The 19,527-nt window shown below is 38.1% G+C and overlaps 1 protein-coding gene across 2 annotated transcripts in view; it reads left to right on the forward strand.

Moving 5' to 3' along the window:
• NRP2 (neuropilin 2) overlaps window positions 1-19,527 on the forward strand; it is a 190,604-nt gene that overhangs the window by 163,008 nt on the left and 8,069 nt on the right. The window contains exon 16 of one of the 2 annotated variants that reach the window (XM_073633368.1): window positions 10,677-18,944. The exons of the other annotated variant lie outside the window; for it this stretch is intronic. Coding sequence (XP_073489469.1) covers window positions 10,677-10,966 — 290 coding nt within the window. The 3' untranslated portion in view covers window positions 10,967-18,944. Of the gene's footprint in view, window positions 1-10,676; window positions 18,945-19,527 lie in introns of those variants that run through there. 2 annotated transcript variants of the gene reach the window in all.

Genomic DNA, 19,527 nt, shown 5'->3' on the forward strand with positions numbered 1-19,527 from the left:
CTGTACACTCTACCACTAGATAAATCAGCCAGTTGGCATTTTTATCTTTTTACTTGTTACTTCTGTATTCAGTAATCACTGCCAGAGTTTCTGTTGAATCCTGTCCCCCATAACTAATTTAACCTAGGTTTACAAGTTGTTAATGAATTTTATAAATTGTACTTATTTTTAACTCATTAACCACTTGCCTACCAGGCACTTTTACTCCCTTCCTGCCCAGACCAATTTTCCTCTTTCAGCACTGTCACACTTTGAATGACAATTGCACGGTCATGCTACACTGTACCCATAAGACATGTTTATCTTTTTTTTTACACAAATAGAGCTTTCTTTTGGTGGTATTTAATCACCACTGGGTTTTTTTTTATTTTTTTGCTAAACAAATTTAAAAAACTAAGAATTTAAAAAAAAAACAACAAATTTTTCATACTTTGTTATAAAATTTTGCAAACGGGTAATTTTTCTCCTTTACTAATGTGGGCTGATGAGGCTGCACTGATGGGCACTGATAGCCTGCACTGATGAGCACTGATAGGATGTAATGATGAAGCGGCATTGATGAGGCGACACTGATAGGTGGCACTGATGAGGCTGCACTGGTGGGCACTGATGAGGCATTGATGAGGCTGCACTGATAGGCAGCACTGGATGGCACTGATGGGTACTGATAGGCAGAACTGATGGTCACTGATAGGTGACACTCATGGGCGCTGATTGGCAGCACTGGTGGGTACTGATTGGCAGAGACTGTTGGGACTGCACTTATAATCAGTGCGCTAATTATCAGTGTTGATATCCCTTTAACACAAGCCGTTATCAGCTCTCTTTTTCTTTCCTCATGCTGTCAGCGCGAAGAAAGAAAAGCTGATTACCGGTTTGTGTTTACTTCTGTGATCAGCTGTCATTGGACACTGCTGATCACGTGGTAAAGGGCCATCCTTTGAACTCAGTGGTCACAGATTGTGCTGCCCACTTGCCGCAAGGGGGGTAAGGGGAGCGCAAGCACAGGAGGACGTCCATGTATGTCCTCCTGGCAAATTAAGCCCGCACTGTAGCTATTCTTTGACTATAGCGTAGACGGGAAGGGGTTAAACCTAAACAATGAACCCTACAAACTTTTTAAAGTACCTCTAGAGTAGTCCAACCCTTCTCATGAAATCATTTTAATGCTAAGTTAAATTTAACATACCTATCCTCTGAAAATAATATTGCTTTCGAATAGACAGCTCCCTGAGCAATCTTAAAAAAATAGATACAAATCAGGGAAACTTATGTTCCTTCACCTCTATGGTGCCAGTCACATGGTCACAGGATTGACCACATGGTCTTTGTGTAAGGGGCTTGGTAGACTGCTGTTCAGGCACAACCAAATAATCAGTGGAGGTCATGTGTCCAGTGCCTTTGGCATGGTAAAGCATTGCAATCCAGAAGAAAGATACATGCCCTTTATGTTTTTCAGCATTAGCCAAAGAGATGTTGCTTCAAAACGTTTTTATAGAGAGTGTAGGTTTGTTTTAGATGCCAGAGTTCTATAACATTTCGGACAGCTTGTTTCTTGTATGTAATGGACCCTTGCAATTTTGTGCAACCGTTGGAAATGTGTAAACCTAAAAATATGCTGGACAAGCTCTGAGCACCCGAGCCCCCCTCCCTTTTTCTCTGGCATTTTGTTTTTGTTCCTCAATTGCTTCTAAAACCAAACAAGAAAAATGTGAGGCTGTGCCAAGACCGTTACTGAATATTTTGCTTGTGCTTCTCGGTCAGAATGATCATGACTTGTGCAACAACAATCTCGCACTCTTTGTTTTTAGCTGTCCCGTCTCTCCGCTGGTCATTGTGTTTATCAGCAATATTTGATTTGTCTCCACGGCTGCTAAGTGTGCTGTTGTATAAAAGCTCCATTATGCAGAAATCCTGCTTGTGAGCTGCTTTACGCCTTGGCACCTTATTTGGCTATTTTATGTCTGCCTATTCCACAGCATTTTCCCTTTCTATCCGTCTGAGATATTTGTTTTGTTTTCTGTAATTGTTGGCTATAAAAACTGGATTCAAACCTAGAGCCAGTAAAAACATAGCAACAGTTTGGCCTGGTGCAGGAGCATGGTTAGTTCTCCAATAGTCATTCTGTCTAATCGCATTATTCACTGAGAATACTGCATAATTCAGCCTGACCAATAACATTCTGGGGGTTATTTACGAAAGGGAAATCCACTTTGCACTGCAAGTGCACTTGAAAGTGCAGTCGCTCCTGATCTAAGGGGTATATCTGAAATGAGTGGAAGCTCTGCTGATTTTATCATCCAATCATGTACTGTTTTTTTATTTTCCTTGCATGCCCCCCTCAGATCTACAGCGACTTTACTTCCAAGTGCACTTGCAGTGCAAAGTGGATTTTCCTTTAGTAAATAACCCCCTCTGTCACAAACCTGACATAAAACATACCAATGTTCATTTTTTTTGTGTGTGTTTTTTTTATTTAGGGTATAGAGTGGACTTTATTTCTGGGGAAAGGTCCCTGCCCCCCCCCCCCCCCCCCCCCGTGCTGAAAGTAGTGCATCAAGGATACTATATTTTAGTCTTATACAAAAACAGTTTCATGTTAGGAAATGCTTATTTTTGAAAATACTTATTTATTTGCTTAATGTTGACCATACACTAGTGGATTTTCGAAAGAATGTTTAGATGAAAATTCACAGTACATGCAATGGCTTGACGAATGTTTTTTTAAAGTACTTCAAAACTTTATTTGCTTTTAACATTGGATTTTGCAAGGAATGGACTTTCACATACAAAAAAAAAAAAAAAAAAACACATTCACTGTTAAAAATTTGTTTACTGAAGAAACATTTTCCATCTTGCTCCTTCAAATTTTCTCATCACTGCAGTCAAAAACAAACATCGATTTGACCCTACTGTTAGTTAGAAAATCAAACGAACGTTCTTAAAATAAAAATAAACAAAGAATGAGATTTACTAAAAATGCAGAGTGCAAAATCTAGTGTAGCTCTGCATTGAAACCAATCAGCTTCCATTGTCAAAATTCTGAGTGCTCCAGTTTTAGTAAATATCCCCCAAAGAGTCTTCCTGTTTGACCTGAGGGGCTACAACACTAGATAAAACAACAGGAGGTGAACTGTGGAACTGTGACTTGTGAAGACTATATATATATTCAAATGCTTATGGACATCTGACCCACATGAGCTTTTTTGGACATTCCATACCAAAACCATGCACATGACTATGGTGTTGCCCCCCCCCCCCCCCCAGCCCTTTCCCCTACCACAACCACCTTGGTGGCTGTAAAAGCATCTACTCTTCTGGGAAGGCTTTGCACAAGATTTTGGACACAGTCATGCTCAGTCAGAAAATGGTCTTCCCCAAACTGTTGCCACAAGTTTTCTAAAGCATGTTTGTATGCTGTAGCATTAACAGTATTCTTCACTGGAAACACCTGAATTCAGTCATTTGGAGGGATTTCCATATAGCTGACGTGATGCTCTGGTATCCATACAATGGCCATATAATGTAGCAACTCAAAAAGTAAAGTGTACATTGCAGCAACTGGCAGCAACTAGTCTGTCATATTTCACTCATCAGATTCTATTCAACTGGAACCTGATTGGTAGCTATAGATTACTTCACATTGCACGTTGCTTGTTTTATTGTCATGTTGAACAAGCCCACTGTTATTTTAAAACAGAACTGTATCAGGCTACTGAGGAACTGAATCATCTTTATTCTTTACATTTTGTCTTTTTTATTATTATTATTAGTATACAGGATTTATATAGCGTCGACAGTTTACGCAGCACTTTTAGGCTGAATTTCTGTAGGTTTAGTTTGCGCATAGATGCTTAGTGGTTGATTTAATAAAGGCAAATAGACTGTGCACTCTGCAAGTGAAGTTGCTCCAGTGCTTAGTAAATGAGCAGCAGCTCTGCTGACTTCCATTATCCAATCCTGTGCAAGCAAAAATGCTTTTTTTTTTTCATTTTCCTTGCACGTGATTGGGTACTCTTTGCAAAGTGAAGCTTTACCTCATTTGCTAAGCTCTGAAGCAACTGCGCTTGCAAAGTGCACTGTCTGCGCTTGCAATTTGCCTTTAGTAAAACAATCCCTATGAGTCTCATATCCTCCATGTTGTCCCTGTCTTTGTCTGCAATGTCATTGTGATTGAAAAGTTGGTGGCAAATAGTTGGTCTCTGTGATTACATGTGATATGAATTCCTTTATTGTAAAAATTGATCAAGTGATATGGCTCTCTTCGGCTGCTTCAAATGACTTTCCTTTATAGTCCACCAGTAACAATTTTTTGTAAAGATTTTTATTTTTTTATTTTGTATTTTTATTTTTAAAGTGATAAACCGGCACACTATCATTTGTTTTTTTAGATTCCCAAAAATGGTTACTCTTTTACCACTACCACCTATTTGCATTTGAGATCACTTTATATAACAAGGATAATCATAAAACAGTAATATGAAAGCAGCATTTTCTCATTAGCTTGTAGGCAGCCATGTTTAGATATATTATCCTCTTTTGTGTACCGTACCTAAATAAGTTTCTTCTTTGATAGTATGATCATCTTCTCTCTTATGGGTTGTCATTGCTGCTGCTTTGGTTTACAGCCAGCATATGTGAGGAATTTAGCTTGCTTGAAAAAGAAGGTCACTGTGAGGTCAAGCTTTTTTTATTATTTCTACGGCTGTTTTAGTTCCATTATACAAGATGTGCCTGTACATATTTTATGCTGCTGAGGTTTTGAAGCCTCATACTATTATTCAATTTCCATCCTGTTAATCTTTCAGCGACATTGTTGTCGGTAATTAATATCGATAAAGCTGTTCAAATTGTGAAGGCAACCCATTTTTCCCCAGAAAGCAGATTCTTAGAGCACAACTAAACTTTAAATTATGCAATCTGCAATTCAGAAAACTGCATTTTATTTTTCTGTTTAGTCTGAAGAACAAATCTTTTGTAGGCTCTGAATTATGAATAGCTACACAGAGGTTGACTTACCCTTGAGAAGATGAAAAAGAAAAAAATAGTGAATTGCCTTTTCTGGTTAAGTTGACAAATTAGGAAAGTGAACAGTATTGCTGAGCAAGCATCATATAGACACATCTACATGATAAGGAATTTTGGCTGACCCAGTGTTATTGGAAACTGTATGTTTCTTCAAGGTCCAACTTGAATTCTGTGGTATTTTATATACCTCTAAGAATTGTCTCCTGGCAAACAGCTTAGCTAAGGCTAGATTAGCTCAGATGGAAGCAAGCTGAAAAGCTTTTGAGTTTAATCAACTTCTTGTTTTGCTCCCTAAGGCTTAAAGTGAACCTGTGGATAGTCAAGTGTTTAAAAATCATTAGCAGTCAGTTGAACATTTTTAAAACAAACCATCAGTGACCTCAGTAGCTGCATGTACTGTGAAATAATCAATCCTCAAAGATCACAAAAGAGACTCTGAAGACGTTTTTCAGTTGGTTCAAACAGCTTACAGGATGTATAAAAATAAAAGAAATATCCACCCTATGGTAAAACAGCAATATCATACAGCAGCTAAGCACTATAACCCACATAGTAGGTACAAAAGCAGATGTGTAACAAAGTGCAGCGCTATAAATTATAATTAGTGTTAGTTGATACAAATGTACATGTACCACAACTAAATGTTAAAGTGCAAATGTGCAAATATTAACTGTGATTTTAAACCATTGATCATGAAAAATCAATACAGTGCACAGCAACAATTTGTTTAAGCAAAAGTCCAATGCATCAAAAGGTGCACAAGATACCCATATCCATATATTTGTATAATTAGTAAGTGACTTGAGTCCATGAAATAAGATCTTGGTGCAATGTGAGTTCAGTGAGGTGGATTATTCATGAAGTGTGGAACATAAGAAATAAACCGGACCATGTCAAACCCATCACCACAGAGAGACAATAGGCTTACCGGAAAGCAAGCGACCGCCCTTATGCGCTCTGCGCATGCGCGATCGCCCTCACACATTGATGTGATCTTACTTTGTTTGGAATTCCAGATTTTATTCAATTTTTACCTTATTGATTGAGTGACTCGGCTATGGGTCATCTCATTGCATTATGCATTGCATCACCCTCCAATAAAGCATTTTATAGCAGTGTTGCACTATTGGAGTTTTTTTCCTTCCTTTTTTATATATTCACTCACCTGCACTTTGGCATCAATGCTATGGTGCTGGATCTGATTACTGCGTAGTATCTGTGGAAATTTTCCAGTGGAGAAAGCCTAATACATCAGGATATCCCTCCAAGCTTCATTCACCAGGACATCTTTCCAGCAGATCCCAGATCCAACAAGCCTTCCATGACCTGAGTAAGGTCAGTCGCTGGCTTTCCGGTAAGCCTCTTGTCTCTCCATGGTGACTGATTTCACGTGGTCCAGTTTATTTCTTATGTTCCACACTTCATGATTGATCCACCTCACTGAACTCCCATTGCACCAGGATCTTATTTCATGGACTCAAGTCACTTATTAATTATACAAATATATGGATATGGGTATCTTGTGCACTTTTTGATGCATTGGACTTTTGCTTAAACAAATTGTTGCTGTGCACTGCATTGATTTTTCAAGATCAATGGTTTAAAATCATGGTTAATATTTGCACATTTGCACTATAACATTTAGTTGTGGTACATGTACATTTGTATCAACTAACACTAATTTTAATTTATAGCGCTGCACTTACACATCAGCTTACAGGATATGTTGTATGTTTACATCAGAAGGCTGGCAGGATGCTGACATTCTGCTGCCAGAGAAAACAAGCTGTGTGGAGCTGTGATTTAAGAGCCTGTGTTGAGAACTTTGAAGATGAAATTCTCCACAATTCCTTTAGCTACCAAGGTCTGTGAAGACTAGTTTTAAAGTTCCTTTACTGCTTGTTTAGAATACGTACATACTTTATTGTGCATAGTCTGGGCAAACGTTAAACTTATATGAGAATGTAGAGGCTGCCACTGCTGAGTTTGCCTTCTGGGAATGCTAGTTGCCTGGCTGTTGTGCTGATCCAATGGCTTTAGTTATTTCTGAGTCACTACTAGAAACAGGTATGCAAAATTATGATTCCACGTTTTTATACACATGCTTTTTCCAGACCAAAGTATGGAATTCAGACACAGTTAGACATTTTGTAGAAGAAGGAGGCTAGCACTGATAGCCTCCTTATTTCAAAAGAACAGGATTTCCTTTATAGTCTAACCATTTTGTTTATTTTTGAACAGAGTAAGTAAAAGTTAATATTCCTGTCTGATTTTTATTTCTTTCTGTGACCCCCACAAGAAATCTTCTCTCATTTCCTGTCCCTGTCACACTCCTTTAAGCAGGGCTTTTTTTTCTTAGAGGATATGTGCAGGTACTCCCCCCTTCCGAGTCACCCCTTGTCTCTGCCCCTACCCACCAACCTCGGTTCCAGTCCTTACCCACCTCCCAGTCCCTTTTAGAGAATACAAAACAAGATATCATTTTGTGGTTCTAAGTAAGTTGTGTGCAATTTGTTAATGATAACAAGAAAAGCAGTAAAGTAGATCCCCTGAAGCCAACAACAATAGACCCTACTCAACAAAATACCCCAGCATCAATAGACCCCCGCAGGCAACAATAAATCTCCCAGCAGCCAGCATCAGTAAACTCTCCGGCAGTAATAGATCCCTTAATAGGATCTATTGTCACTGTCTACTGGAGGGTCTATGGAGCCTAAAGAGTAGCTCCCTCCCAGCAACAAAAGACCCCCCCACAACAATAGACCCCCCCAACAATAGACCCCCCCAACAATAGATCCCACCCAGCAACAATGGATCCCCTCCAGCAACAATGGAACCCCTCCAGCAACAACCCCTCCAGCAACAATGGATCCTCTCCAGCAATAATAAATCCTCACCAGTGACAATAGTTTTCCCAGAAGCCAGCATCAAAAGACCTTCCAGCACACGCCATTACCCCTTGCCATTTCATACATTCCGTGCTGGAGGTACCGAAACTGTGTTCCCCTAGGTTCCTGCTGAAAAATGCCTTTAAGTAATGGGAGTATGGTTGTAGACAGGGAAGAATGGGCAGCAATAAAACCATTGTTCTAAACCCTAAAAATCTATTTTTAAAAATATCCAATATATAAGTAAAATCTAACCCATCCCATCTCTTATCAAAATGAAAATGTTTTAGCTGGAGTTTTTTTTCTAAGCAATGTGTTTTCATTATAAATCACCCTATACAACAAGGGGCATACTCATAAAGCAATGAGTGTGACATTCACCAAACATACACTGCAGGTTTGTATTCCTGGTGCATGGATTTTACATTACAGCGATTGAGTTACCTGCAGGGAATGTCACATTTACTAATATACCCAAGTTTTCAGATAGGTCATTTGTACAATTCTAGCAGACAGATAACCGCTGCTTCTTATTTTTGCACAATTATTTTGAAATCTTCCTTTCTTGGAGCTTGCAGTACCTCCGATTCACCAATAGAACATGCCTATAAGGTGAAGATAATATAATTAGAGCAGATATTGTTAGAGGTTTGTGGTTTTAGTAGGCTCAGCTAGTGAAGCAAATTACTTGTCCGAATCTGACACCACTATGATTTGGGTTTGCTTTCTGAAATAATCTGTAAAACATAAGTCAGGTATGAAATCATTCTTTTAGAAAAAATAAAATATGTTCTTTTCAGTTTTTCCCAATTTTAATGGCTTCATCTTACTGTGGTATTAAACCCCAAACCAAAATATAATACATTGCAGCTTTCCAGTCATTAGATGTGATAGCTACATAACTTTTCTTGTTTTTGGTATTTTTTTCCCTCTGTTTTCACCTGGTGATCTGACAAATATCATACCTCCTGTATTAGAGTGTCCTCACTCTGGATGAAGGACCACAGGGGCACCTTTGGACAGCAGCATTTCCAGACAAAACGAAGGGGATTGTTAGCAGATTTAAATACACTAACAAAATTTCAGTTAAACTCCAGCTCACACTTCTTAATCAGTTACAGAAAACAGTTTTTTCCCTTTGGGATAAATATTTTACATAAATAAAAGCTGAGCATTGTATGCACCCTTGCTAATGATTAATTGTTTGTCTCCTATCTGTAACTGATCCATTCTGCTGGAGAGCTTGTTCTTTTTAAAAAAAAAAACAGACTTATTGGCCAAATCATCAGGTGAAAATAGAATGTCTAAAAAAGAAAACTAATACAGCCATCACATCTAACAATTGGAAGCTACAATATAATAAATGTTTGCTTTTGGGTTTAATACCACTTTAACTCTTTTAGTGAAATGTCTTCCAACATGTTTTGCATGGTTTTATCCATATCGATGTACATTTTTATTAATAACAGATATTTGCATATGACAAAATTCAAAACTTATTGCACATTTGGCTCTTTTAAATACATAGAAATGTTCATCGAGCCTATTGTATTTGCTGTCATACTATGTCTGTATCTTGAAGTGTATGTTAATCCTAGGAATTAACTCATTTGTTCCCTTTTGGTCTGTTAAATAAACTATTGAAAGAGGTATTTAATATTTGTTTGCAGATAAGTGCCTGTTGATCCTCACAGAAATCCAGTGAGCTGTGCACACTGCAGTATTATCTCAGTCAGTGTTATCAGTCCTGCCTGGTTCACCTCCATGAGCAATAGAACACCTCCTTCTATTTTATGGGGATGAGGGCAGGGCGAAGTGTATGGAAGTCCTAACACACTGTGGGATTGATTTATTTAAACTGGAGAGTGTAAAATCTAGTGCAGCTCTGCATGTAAACCAATCAGCTTCCAGGTTTTTTCTCAAAGCTTAAAGTGATATTAAGCTTTGAGAGTAATAATTTAGTGATAGTTTTTCACAGAGTAGCCCCTCCATCCTGTCGAGTGGCCCCAGAGCAAGCAGCTTGCATGTCCATTCACACACAGAGCCACGGCTCTGCACCGTCCCCTCTCTTTCTTCATTTGCTCCCTGGCTGTGATTCACAGCAGCAGGAGCCCATGGCTCCCACTGCTTTCTCAGACAATGAGGAGGAGAGTCCCCCGAGAGCCGAGTCTCTCGTGCACAGCACTGGAGGAAGATTGGACTCTGGAGGAAGATCGAGCCCATGTAAGTATTGGGGGGGGGGGGCGCAAAACAGAGAAGGTTTTTTTACCCTAATGCATTTTTTTTTTAATTCATTGAGCCTTTAGAACCACTTTAATTAAAAAAACTGAAGTATAAAGCTGATTGGCTACCATGGGTGAAGAGATGTCATGCAGTGCTTCTGGGAAAGATCAGAGCAGTTCTCAATGCCAGCACTGAACAATCAGATTTGCTCTGATCTATTGCGGAAGTACTGCAGAAAGAACAGGGTGAAGAGCAGGGATCTAAAAGGTGAACTAACACTTTAATTGTTGTTGGGTTTAGATATACTTCAAGTTGGACAGCACTATGCTAGAATAATATACCTATGCCACTAAAAAATATATTTAAAAGTAAATGGTGTTTAGATCTGTAAACAGGTTAATAAATTAATTTATTGTGTTATATTTGAAATATGTAACAGCTTAGTTGTTAAATTATAGGGAAAAAAGCATGTATGATTTCTCCGTTTTAGTCCACCAACATCCCACCTAGCAACGCTCTTCTGTGTCTCTCCACCAGGGGGCACCCTTCTACCAGGGAGCGAGCCCACAGTGGACACGGTGTCAGTGCAGCCCATCCCAGTCTACTGGTATTACGTTATGGCAGCAGGAGGCGCTGTTCTGGTACTGGTCTCCGTCGCACTGGCCTTGGTGCTCCACTACCACCGATTCCGCTATGCGGCCAAGAAGAGCGACCCAGCCATCACCTACAAAACCTCACATTACACCAACGGTGCACCACTGGCAGTGGAGCCTACTTTAACTATAAAACTAGAGCAAGATGATCCCGACCACAGCTCGCGATGCTGAGTGCAAGGCGGATGCTGGATCTAGACTTAACAGACTCAAGAACTGTTGGCTCAATTTGCACTTTTTTCCTCCAAACCCTTATGCCCCAATGATACTTTATTCTGAAGACTTAAAGAAATGAACCCATAGACATCTCACCCCTCGTTGACTGTCTCTAAAATCTAATGCTGCATCTTGGAATACATTTGAGAAGAAGGCGAAATGCCTTTACGAACTTGAATGCTCTTCAGTTTGTTTGTTTTTTTGTTTTTTTTTGAAAGACAAGTTTTTTTCCAAGCTTTGTTTATAATTTTTCCCCCAGACGGAAACAAAATTTGCCTGAGAACATGAAGGAAAGTCAGAAGAGTGTAGACATCTATCTATATTCTGTGTGTAAGAGATAGCATGTGTGAGCAGTGGTGAAAACCACAAATTAAACTAGGCAAGCAATGGTAATGTATTACAGCGAGCTCTCATTGCAGTCCTTCGTGTGATGAATCTAATTCTAGTCCTTCATGGCAGCTAATAAACATAAAGAGACTCTGTCAGAAACCAGTATACCTGTCTTAGAAGGCTCTGATTGAAGCTGCTATTTTTTGAATTACAAAGCCCATACTGATTCCAGGACAGTACCTTAAGCATAGTTCAACCTACTTGCCCTAGGATTATTATGCGGCCCTTATATTGGGGAATGTTTGCTTCCATCAGTGACTTCTGCTTTCATCAGTGACTTCTGCTTCCTAACAGATGATCTTTAATTTTGTCTTTTTCCTGTCTTTCTGGATTTCTAGTTTAAATCTAGATGATCTTCAAACCTCTTGAAAGCTACTTCTGATTTACTGTATTTCAACCCACTTATTACTGTATTTCTGAAGATCGTTCACCTTCTAATTTAAAAGAAGCCTGTCCTGGAAGAAATATATTGAATGCAATTGATGTCTTCCTTCTGAACATGCTACTTAGATGGCTATCTCTTACTTTAGTACTTTCAGAGTCACTGATTTTAAACAAGTAAGCCAAGCTGACCTGGCCTGCATACTTTTTTCCAGGTCAGTAGGGTTAATTTACTAAAAAAATGAAGGCAGGTTCACTTTGCAAAGTGTATTTTCACATTCAACAGAGAATGTTCGCTTATCTTAGAGAATAGGGTTAAGATATGTTTAAGTAAGGATCATGATTGGACATTCAAAGTAATCACGACTTTACCTTAATTACTAAACTATGTACGCATACACTTTGCAAAGTAAAGGTTCACCATGCTAACTGAACCGCTTGTACTCTTTTAGTAAATCAATCTTAGTGACTTAGAAAGCCTCTAGGCCAATGGATCAACATTGCAGCCAAACAACTAGCATTTTCTGAAGATAGCAGCTTATGTAATCCTCTCAGCACAGGTTTCTGTAAACGTGGCAAAGGCTGATTGATATATAAGTCATTTTGTGGATTATACAACCAATGAATAAGAAAAAAAGTAGAATAAGTAGAATAAGAAAAAAAGTAGTTGATTTTATTAAATGCTGCCCAAGGGATAAACAGGACATAACATACAGCTATCTGAGCTCTCTAGAATACATTTAGACAGATTTAGTCCATATATGCAATTATTAAACATGATAATATTTTGTACTTTACAAATGCACTTTTTTATTTACATTTTGCAAAATAACATATTAAACGCTAGGCAGTTTATACTCTGAAAATAATTTTGGTTAGACCATTCATAATACACATCAGTGTTGTTGTTGCAAACCAAAATGGTCAATTCTTTTTATGGAGCAACACAGGTTGTTTTTATTCACTTGGCAGCACAAGATTAACCTCTTGCCTCCTTATTTGCAACACATTGGGGCATATTTACTGATGGAGAAGAGACTAGTCACCTAATAATGTGAAGTTGTGTTGACTATAGTTATCCAATCATGCACAAGCAAAAATCTTTTTTTTTATTGCATGTGATTGGGTATTTAAAGTATTCACAGTTTCACCTTATACACTGTGCTAAGTGATTATCCATTTTGCAAAGAAAACAAGTGAACAATCTCTTCTCCTTAAAGCCAGACATAGATGGTTTGAATCGCAGACGGTTCAGCAGGAACCCGTGGCTGCAGAAAATACATTTTCTCCATCTATGGCCGGTATTAGTAAATCAACCTAATGGATTTCAGCGTGGTATAAGCCATTTATCAACAAGTTAGGTTCATTTTGTGCTCCAAATGGTTAAAAAAGTGTCCTCTGTAGTTCAGCCTTTATCACCGAGTGGACCAGGGGCATGTGACAGATCAGTAAAGCACAGTGGGTTGATTTGTAAAAAAAAACTACCATATGAAAAATATTTAGGTTGCCTATATAGCCACTGGTTTGCTTTTATGGCCTGAGTCAAATCCATATGGTTGCTAAAAGCTCTGGAAAGTACCATCTTTAAAAGATCTCACAAGGTCTGAAATACATATCATTGTTCAGAGAGATACCATTGTTAATGACCAGGCAGAGTCCGAGAAAGAGCGACCTCACACTTGTCCTCACATTCGTATGTGGTGAGATTGCATCTCAATGGTTTCTTCTCCTCCTATATTAAGCTTCTGCTTTATGCCCTCTCAGCCATCTTGTGTTGGCAGTTGTTGCTCAGTCTGTGAATTAACCGGTGTTTTGTTAAAAATCGAAAACGTGTATATTATTTTTATGTATTATTTTTGCTGCCTTATCTAGTCATGACTATGTTTTACATGACTCTGATTAATGAGATTCTTGTCAAGAAATAGAATTTTTCAATATACAAGACATGCATCAGTGCAGATGTCACTTTGAGGCAATATATCTATTGAATTAACAAGGCATTAAAGTTACAATACAGAGGCTTGTAACATTCAAAATATTACACCAAGCAAAGGATGACACAACAGTACATATTGGTAAATTGGGCTTTTATAGCTCAGTAATTCACTTGGCTAACCTACTGCTTGTTATATTTTACCCATACTTGCACACATACATATTATCAATCATTATATGAGGCTAAGTAATATTGAGCTTAAAGAAAAGATAACCATAGTTAGTCCATGCTATGGCCACTAACACTGTAAGTAACTGACAGGTACGTGTTAATAAACTACATCAAGACCTTACCATTAGGCACTGTAGGCAATTGTCTTTAGATGGCAGAGACAAAGCAGTGGCTTTTCCTGCAAAAGTATTGGTCATACTTTTCCCCTGTCATTAATAAGAAAAGTGAAAAGGCTAATTTAAACATTATCACAAAACTCTAAGCCAGTGTAGCAGCAGGAAAAGGGAAATGTTCTATTCAAAAGAGTTGAACTTAGTAGAAAGCGATTACTTACAGTGTTAAAAATTGTGTGCTCATAGGCTCCAGTGGTGTAAATCCGGTCCTGATCATTACTACGGATTCAGAAAATAATAGGTGCTATTCTTTACAGCTTTCATTTTCTTTTTTCACTGATGGTAAGCATTCACAGAATGTATATATTTTCTGTATTTTACCATCAGTAAAAAAAATATGAAATGAAAAAGTTAAGTGGAGCTTTGCTTGGCTGTGGTGAGAGTTTTTGAAATCCTTGTGGATGGGTTTCATCAATGTAGTGCCAGTTATGCTTACCTTATATATCTAAAATTAAAAATGGACTTCAGTCACATGTGCCAAAATTAAGTAAGCAGCTACAAAAACTGTAGTTGCTGACTTTTCATAGAGACTTGTCCAAGCATCCAGCACCATCTTCAGCTGGACCGATTCTTTACCAGTCTTCGGGTCCCTGACGTCGGCATTCTAGCTGTGGGCAGCCAGCTGTGACTGTTTTCAGGTTTACAGCTGGCTGCCCACTGCACATGCGCGAGCCACGCTGTCTTTGTGAATGGTCCCGCTGCGTTCTGGGACCTGTTATATGTTCCAGAAGGTTGCGGGCAGGGAGGGATGGGGGAAGAAGAACTTCCACTCGGATTGCCTAGGCGGTCCGAGTGGAAGAGGGAGCAGGTACCTGTCAAAACTAGGTACCCGCTCCCCCCCAAAAAATAAAATCCAAATGTGGCAGAGGAGTGAGGTAGGAAGAGTGGGTGAAGTTCTGCTTTAAGACCATAATTAAATGGACCTTATACTATCACCTATAAAATAAAATCACACTGCCATGACAACTTAATTAGTGGTCTTTAGCCTCTTCCCTTTCACCAGCTTCCAGAAATCTTGATATGGAATAAAAATCTTTATGTTTTGGATACCTGGCACTGGAAAAAAATTGCAGCTGGTCACAGAAAGATGAACTTTTCACAAAAAGGAAATCCCTGAAAGAACCATTTAGATCAAAAGATCCCAATAGGATAAATATCTTATATCACAATATAGGGACCCTGAAATGAAAGCAGTAGTAACCTGCTGGGCATTTTTTTTGTACCCTGAAAGGTAATGTCATAATGGGCTAGTATGCATCGCATACTAGCCATTATGTTAAACTTACCTTAAAATGAAGTCCTCCAGTGCCGCGCTGTCACTACTGCAGGCGCTCCCATCTTCACCTGGTCTTCCTTCCGGGTTCACGGACTCCAGCTGTGTGACTGGCAGGAGCTGCAATGGAGTCACTCCTGAGCAGGACTCTGTAGGACCCGCCCGGGTGGCCGTTCCTTCAGAGCGCATGCGCCAGTGATGTCCCCGGCTGCATTTGCAGTAAATATCTTCTAAACGGTGCACTATTAGGAGATATTTACACTACCTATAAGTAAGCCTTATTATAGGCTTACCTATAGGTAAAAGTCAGAGATGGGAGTTTACTCCCACTTTAATTTTAATACATCACAATTGAGACATAATTCAGGCAATTTACAAATATTCTCATACATTTGTAGACATTTTGAGATATTCCAAATTTCCTATACCAGCTGCTGAACGTTGTTAAGACAATATGCTAATTGCAATTTAGCAGTGCACACAGGAAGCCAACGGTAGGAGCGGGAAAACACCCCTGATATGTTCGTGTGAATTATTTCCTTTTGCCCGTGCCATGCCACAGAATACTCTCTGTTTACCTTGTTTATGTTTACCTGAGCCAAAAATCTCCTCATTGTACTAACATATAGCCTCAATCCTGATTAATATATAAAGCATATGCATTGGGAAATTATTGATTTCCTAATCATTTTTCTGGTCCAAACTAACACAATACAATAAGAAGTAGGAAAACAGACAAATGCACTGGTGCTAATTATATTTCTCTTTAACACAATGTACATAACAGTTGTGGCTCACACATTTGACGTTTCAGTGTTAGTGGAGCTTAAGAACAATCAGTTTTACATATTTTTTAGGTAGCAAATGGGTGGCCTTATATGCTAAAGTGACATAGAATTGTATATTTTTTTGTATCCATGCTGTTATTTGGGTGTTTGAATGTATTTCTCACAGAAATGCTAGTATACAGTACACTGCTGTGTATAATTTTGAGCCGTTTTGTATTAGAATGGTTTTGTCCATATGGCATTACTGCTGATTTTTTTTTTTTCTTCTGTGCCGTAATCTGCACATGCGTATGTGCCTAGAAGTTGTTATAGTTTGTACTATCAGAAAGTGTACTGCAAAGCAATTGAGGCAGTGATCTGGGAAAACTATACAAAGGATTTGTCCGCTTTATGCTGGCCAAACATAGGCGGATCTTCATATGGTTCGTTAGAAGTTGTAATAAGTTTTTATTCTTAAAAATGGTCTGAAACTACAAACTGAGAGAGTAATGTTGTCCTTCCAACTTAAAGTCACCTGTGGACTTTCTCAAATAGGGACTTCATGCATTGTCCCCTACAGACCTTAATTGTCGTAATAGAATCTCTGCACCTTCAGCTCTCACCTGTGGAGTCCAAGGCTGTGTAATGTGCAGCTGGAATATTGTATTTAGCTTGCCATAGGTGCACTGGATGGGTCTAGCAAGGGCTTGGCAGAGAAAGTAGGCCACCCGCAGCAAATGGTTGCACTGCCAAGTCCATATACCTCCCAGGAGGCCTGCATACTGAGCAAAGGCCCTATTTAATAGGGGAACCTTTATTTTAATCCTTTGCTATTAATTATATGTAAAGATTATTATAATCAACACAATGATCTTCAGTCCATGTATGGTCAGTATAATTATTCCCCACCTTTTCTATAGAGTTATTTCAGTTGAACTTATTGCATATCTGTTTTAAGGCAACCTCACGTATGCTGTTTTCACGTATGCTGTTTGTAACCCATCCTGTATGTTGTTTTGTTCGTGAATATATATATTTTTTCCTACAAAGCAAAAATGCTGCTTCCTTTCTGGACATGGAAGCACACTGTTTAATAAGTACATACTGTAGATATAAATTATTCTTCAGGGTTCTCTGTTTTCACATTGCATTTTTGTGTTTTGCTTAGTCCACGATCATGCCAATTTGCTGCACAAAACATTATAAGGCCTTTTAAAAAAATGGTTCATGAAAAAAAAAATGTCTTCTTTATGAAACTGGATTTTTGTACGTAGACTTTTCATACAGCTCAATCACAGGAGGAAATTTATACCAAGTCTTTTAAAAATCACATCAGTCTTATAGCATAAGAGTGTCAGACAGCACCCCTCTGTCCATTGCACCGTAATTGGTAATTACACTGTTACTTTTCTCTCGTCTGTTTAATCTAACAGCAGTATCTGAGGCTTACCATCTGTTACCACATGCTTAGAACAAAAGTTCTATTATTGTAAATAGCATTTACTGTTTGACTCTGAAAACTCAAAGGAAAAATAGTACATATATAGAAAAAGAAATAGCTCTTGCATGTGATAAAAAAAAAGAAAAACCAAGGCACCTTTTGGCCCCCAGTTTTCTATCTTTTGGGAATTTGTTCCTCATTAATCTGTTTTTCTTCCTTAAGCCAACACACATACACATCTAGGCTACCACTTTAGATACAAATATTGCAGCTGGAAGTGTTAAAAAACACAGTTCAAAAGTCTGTTATTTGTATGTTTTCTTTTTTTTTTTTTTTGTCCTTTTTTGATCAATGTAAAAGATTTTATTTTCCGTCTGTTCTGTCCTGTTGATGTCTGGGGTTGCTTTAAAAAAAATGTTTAATACATAGATATTGACAATGAGAATACAAAAGACACAGTTTGATCTTTGTATTCCATTCCGTGCAGGATTTTTTTATGTTTTTCGCTTGTCTCAATAGAAAAAAAAAAATTGCTATTGTTACATTTTAACATTCTGGGAAGATGTTTTTTACTGAAGGAGTAATCACTTTAAAATGAAGGTGCATGTTAAATTATATTTGTGTACACAGAGAAAATTTATATATGATCTATTAACACACACAACCTCAGATGACTGTTGCTGTTGCCTTTGTCTATATTACCAAATCCTATTCCTTATGAAGCCATGATGTGGGGGTGGTCTTAGGTGCACCTGTCACCTATACCTATGCAGTGGGAATACCACAGCATACCATTTTTTCAGCATGCAACTTTATTGATATCAGACCTTAAGTGGGTTCAACTTTGTTAGTTCTGCTCACAGGTGACATACCCTAATATGTATAGTTGGCATGTGTACCTTATTATTCACTACCATAGGATCATCACTGTTTCTGCCTTTGTTCATATCATTGCTCTTTCACATAGAAGAGCTTTGATTTTTTTTTTTTTTTTTTCAAATTCATTTTAAAGTGATTATATATACTCTCCTTAAAGATATAAGCCTTTAAAAAATAAAGCTCTTTCTTAGGTTTTTGATATTTTACTTATTTGCAAAGATTTGAGCATGGAGAATGCTGCCCTTTATTGATACTTTGTATAATGTTATTTTCTCTGAAAACATTGGATTAGTCACTATTGTTAAAAATGATATCCAGCCATTCTCTCCTTTTTACGCTGCATCTCTTGCTTTGTCCTCTGCCTGTGAATGAACGAAAAAAAAAAAAAAACTTATAGAAATTTGAAACTTATTTGATCATGTGCTGTGTGGAATGTAATTAAAGGATGGTATTTTTGTACAAAAATCTGTTTGTCTTTACTTACCTTTGGAAATGTTGTAGATAAATGATGCAGGTTCTCAAACACTTAACCAAATTTACAGTTGTGTTCCTCCATCATCTACTGTTTCATAGAGTGTCGTCTTTTTGCTGCCTTTCCTGAAGTTTCAATCACTCTGTCACCTTAGACAACAATGGTTGCTCTTACAGGATTTTAGTAAAGTGCTAAATTGCCCTGAATGTGTTTATAATGAAGATGGTCTCTCTGGAGTAATCTGCAAAATGGAACATCATTTTCCATTTCCCAAAGGAGAAAATATAAGCAACACAGTTGCACACTGGTGTGACTAAGCAGCATTGAACAATTAGATCAGGTTGATTTCATACAAAAATTGATTTTAATGCAAAAAGTGATTATAATAAAGACAGGATCACAGCCAAATGTAGATGATTAAGGTTGGTTGGATCAGAAAATGATGGTATGTTTGTTGGTGCTGTACATCCTTTGCAGACATCACTGACTAACCAATAAGTGGGGAAGAACGAATCACTAAACTTGAACCAACCCTCATCTGATACAACATTGTAAAAGTAGAAGTGACGTGAATGT

Source organism: Aquarana catesbeiana, linkage group LG06 (genome assembly GCF_042186555.1).
Source record: "Aquarana catesbeiana isolate 2022-GZ linkage group LG06, ASM4218655v1, whole genome shotgun sequence".
Lineage (NCBI taxonomy): Eukaryota > Metazoa > Chordata > Amphibia > Anura > Ranidae > Aquarana > Aquarana catesbeiana.